This window comes from Crocuta crocuta, unplaced genomic scaffold (genome assembly GCF_008692635.1).
Source record: "Crocuta crocuta isolate KB4526 unplaced genomic scaffold, BGI_CrCroc_1.0 scaffold441, whole genome shotgun sequence".
Classification (NCBI taxonomy): Eukaryota; Metazoa; Chordata; class Mammalia; order Carnivora; family Hyaenidae; genus Crocuta; species Crocuta crocuta.
Window position 1 is genome coordinate 754,279 of NW_027527822.1, and position 3,008 is coordinate 757,286.

Consider the following 3,008-nt stretch of genomic DNA (forward strand, 5'->3'; position numbering starts at 1 on the left):
TGCCAGCAGTGTGGAGCCCAATGTGGGGTTCTATCTCCTGACCTGTAAAATTATGTTTGAGCAGAACTCAAGAGTTGAATGTTTCACTGACTAAGCCACCCAGGTGCACCATGGTTTTATTTATATTTTACAGGGTATTTTAATGTTATTAACATATGCTCTTTGTGGAAAGATAAATGTTAATGTTCATATTTGAATTATTATAATTTTGAAGTTATAAAAGCATTCACACATCTAACCTTACCGGTAGAAACACCTTGTTAGAACAGAAGACATATCATCCATTATTTTTTTTACTGAACAATTATTTAGATAAAAATTCTTATACTATATGTTTGCTAGTTGCTAACAGTTATTCAAATTGTATATCATGTAAAATGCATGCCTCCACTTTCAAGTTACTCAGAATTTAGCTAGTGCATATTTAGATAATACAAGGCAAAATAATGTAAATGCCCAAGCAGGTATGAGAAGCACACCGCCAATGTTTACTGAATTGTGAAATCCCAACACTGAGGAAAGACCCACAATTGTTTTGCTGAGAATGTAAATTTTTAATGTGTCCTGAGTTTCTCAGAAGTCTACCTCTTTATAAAGAACTAAGGATGTCTATTTCAAGTAACATTAATACAGGAGATGTTTTTCACAGTTTTTCTAATAAGTTAAATCTCTGTTTCATGAGCCACACATCAAGATTTTTTTTTCTGAAATTTTCTCTAGAATTTCTCATCCTTGGCTTTTTACTCTAACCTGTGTTTGTTTCATTTCTTTCAGAAAATCCCTTCTGGAGAGAGGAGATGGACATTTACAATCTTACCACCGTCACTCAGTTTATCCTCATAGGACTCTCTGATCTCCCTGAGGTGCGCTACCCTCTCTTTGTGGCCTTTGCCATCATCTATCAGGTCACCTTGTTAGGAAATGGGGCCATTATCTTGGCCATTGGGACTGAGAAAAAGCTGCATACACCCATGTATTACTTTTTGGTAAATTTGTCCCTCTTAGACATATTCTGCCCCTCAGCTACTGTCCCCAAGATGCTGGAGAACCTTTTGACTGAGCAGCACAGCATTTCCTTCCTTGGATGTGCTTTACAGCTTTATTTCCTGGTGGCCCTGGTAGGGACTGAGGTCTTCCTTCTTGCTGTCATGGCTTATGACCGGTATGTGGCCATCTGTTTCCCCCTCCGTTACATGCTCATCATGACCAAGGTTTGCTGTGTCCAGTTGACAGCTGGGACCTGGGCAGCAGGGTTTCTCAATTCCCTTCTCCATACAGTGTCCACGTTCCGCCTGTCTTTTTGCAAGTCCAACAGAGTTAACCAGTACTACTGTGACATCCCCCCAGTAGTAGCCCTTTCATGTTCGTCCATGTATGTAGCTGAAATGCTTGTTTTAGTGGCAGGAGGCATACTAGGGGTCAGCGCCTTCCTAGCCACCTTTATCTCTTATATCTACATCATATCCACCATTCTAAAGATCCAGACAGCAGAAGGGAAGCACAAAGCTTTCTCCACATGTGCTTCCCACCTCCTAGTGGTGTGTCTGTTCTATGGCACAACAATATTTACCTACATACGACCTTCATCAAGTCAACACTCTCCAGCCAGAGACAGACTCATCTCCATGCTATACGGGGTTATAACGCCAATGTTAAACCCCATGATCTACAGCCTGAAAAACACAGAGGTCAAAGAAGCACTCAGAAGGCTTCTATGTCACAGAGAATGTTTATAGAAATTATAATTGTAAAGCAGACTATATCAATGCTCATGTTAGAATAAATTCATAGGAAGAATTCATAGAAAGAATAGTTTTCAGTTGATACATAGAACACATACTTATGCACTCAGAAATTTATGAACACACATGTACATAGAACTGGTTATATCTATCTGTATATGTATATCTCTATCTCTATCCAGTGGACACTTAAAATGTATCATCCAAAAACAGATATTTTCAAGAGTAGGCAGAGAACTGTTAATAATAACAGCTATAGATCTATGGGGAGCGCCTGCAAGATGGCCGAGAAGTAGGGAGCTCCGTGCATTTCCCTTGCACGGAAGTCCCTGAAGTCATAGGACACTGAGCCACAGGAGTTTGGGAAGAGAAAGAGACAGAATACACTGGGAAGGAAACCTCATAAATGCATGAGTGTGAACTGGGGAAGATGAAAACAGGCCTGGACCCGGAGATATGGAGGGTGGGGAGGGAACCCGGCTTGCGTGCAACTGTGGTGAGTGATTAACCGGCAAGCAGTGGTGAGCTGCCGCGAGTTCAGGGGAAAGGAAAGAGAAGCTGAGATTGCTCATAGAACCATCCCTGGAGAAGAGAAGAAAAAAAACCACCTCGGCTTGGAAAGAGTGTTTTTTAGCTCTGGGTGGGGTGCTGACTTTGAACTAGGCGCCCCCAGTCCGAGAAGGCGCCAGAAAAAACTGCACTGCAGTGCTCCCGAAACCATCCGTTACAGCGGTTACAGCGGTGGCCCGGTGATGCAGGGGCAGCACCGGCCCGTGGATTCTTTGGACCTGAAGTTGCAAGTTCCCAAACGCACTCCGGTTGTATCGATGCTTGACCCCAGCTGATCTGAGGCTGCAACACTTTCCCCACCCCCCAACTCAACCCCAGGCAGCAGGGAAACAGCAACCTGCGGGACTATTTAGGGGGGTATAAACAAAGCCCACTGACTGGGACCTGGAAACGAGGTGGGGTGTGGGGCATAGAACTCAGCACACCGTGGTTACATCCGCAGCACAGGGAGATTTGACCTAAGAAGTGATTGCAATGCTTGGTTAAGAAGGGACTGGGGCAACGCCATTCTTCTCCCCACAACCACCAAGGCTCCTCAGGGAGCAGCCAGTGGAACACAGTGGAGACAATGTTGCAGGATTTTCACAGAGAGTCATGACACCGGGGATTTTCTTTCCAGGAAGCAACTTTATTCGTGCCCGCACCGCTCGAATTCGTACCCATAGAATTGAGTGGCCCACATCACATGGCATAGTT

At 44.0% G+C, this 3,008-nt stretch overlaps 1 protein-coding gene across 1 annotated transcript; it reads left to right on the forward strand.

Annotated features, from left to right (window-relative positions):
* Positions 1–797: 797 nt before the first annotated feature.
* Positions 798–1,736, forward strand: LOC144241439 (olfactory receptor 5V1-like). Its single transcript, XM_077776007.1, has one exon. The coding sequence runs from the start codon at positions 798–800 to the stop codon at positions 1,734–1,736; it is 939 nt and encodes a 312-aa protein (XP_077632133.1).
* The last annotated feature ends 1,272 nt before the right edge of the window (positions 1,737–3,008 follow it).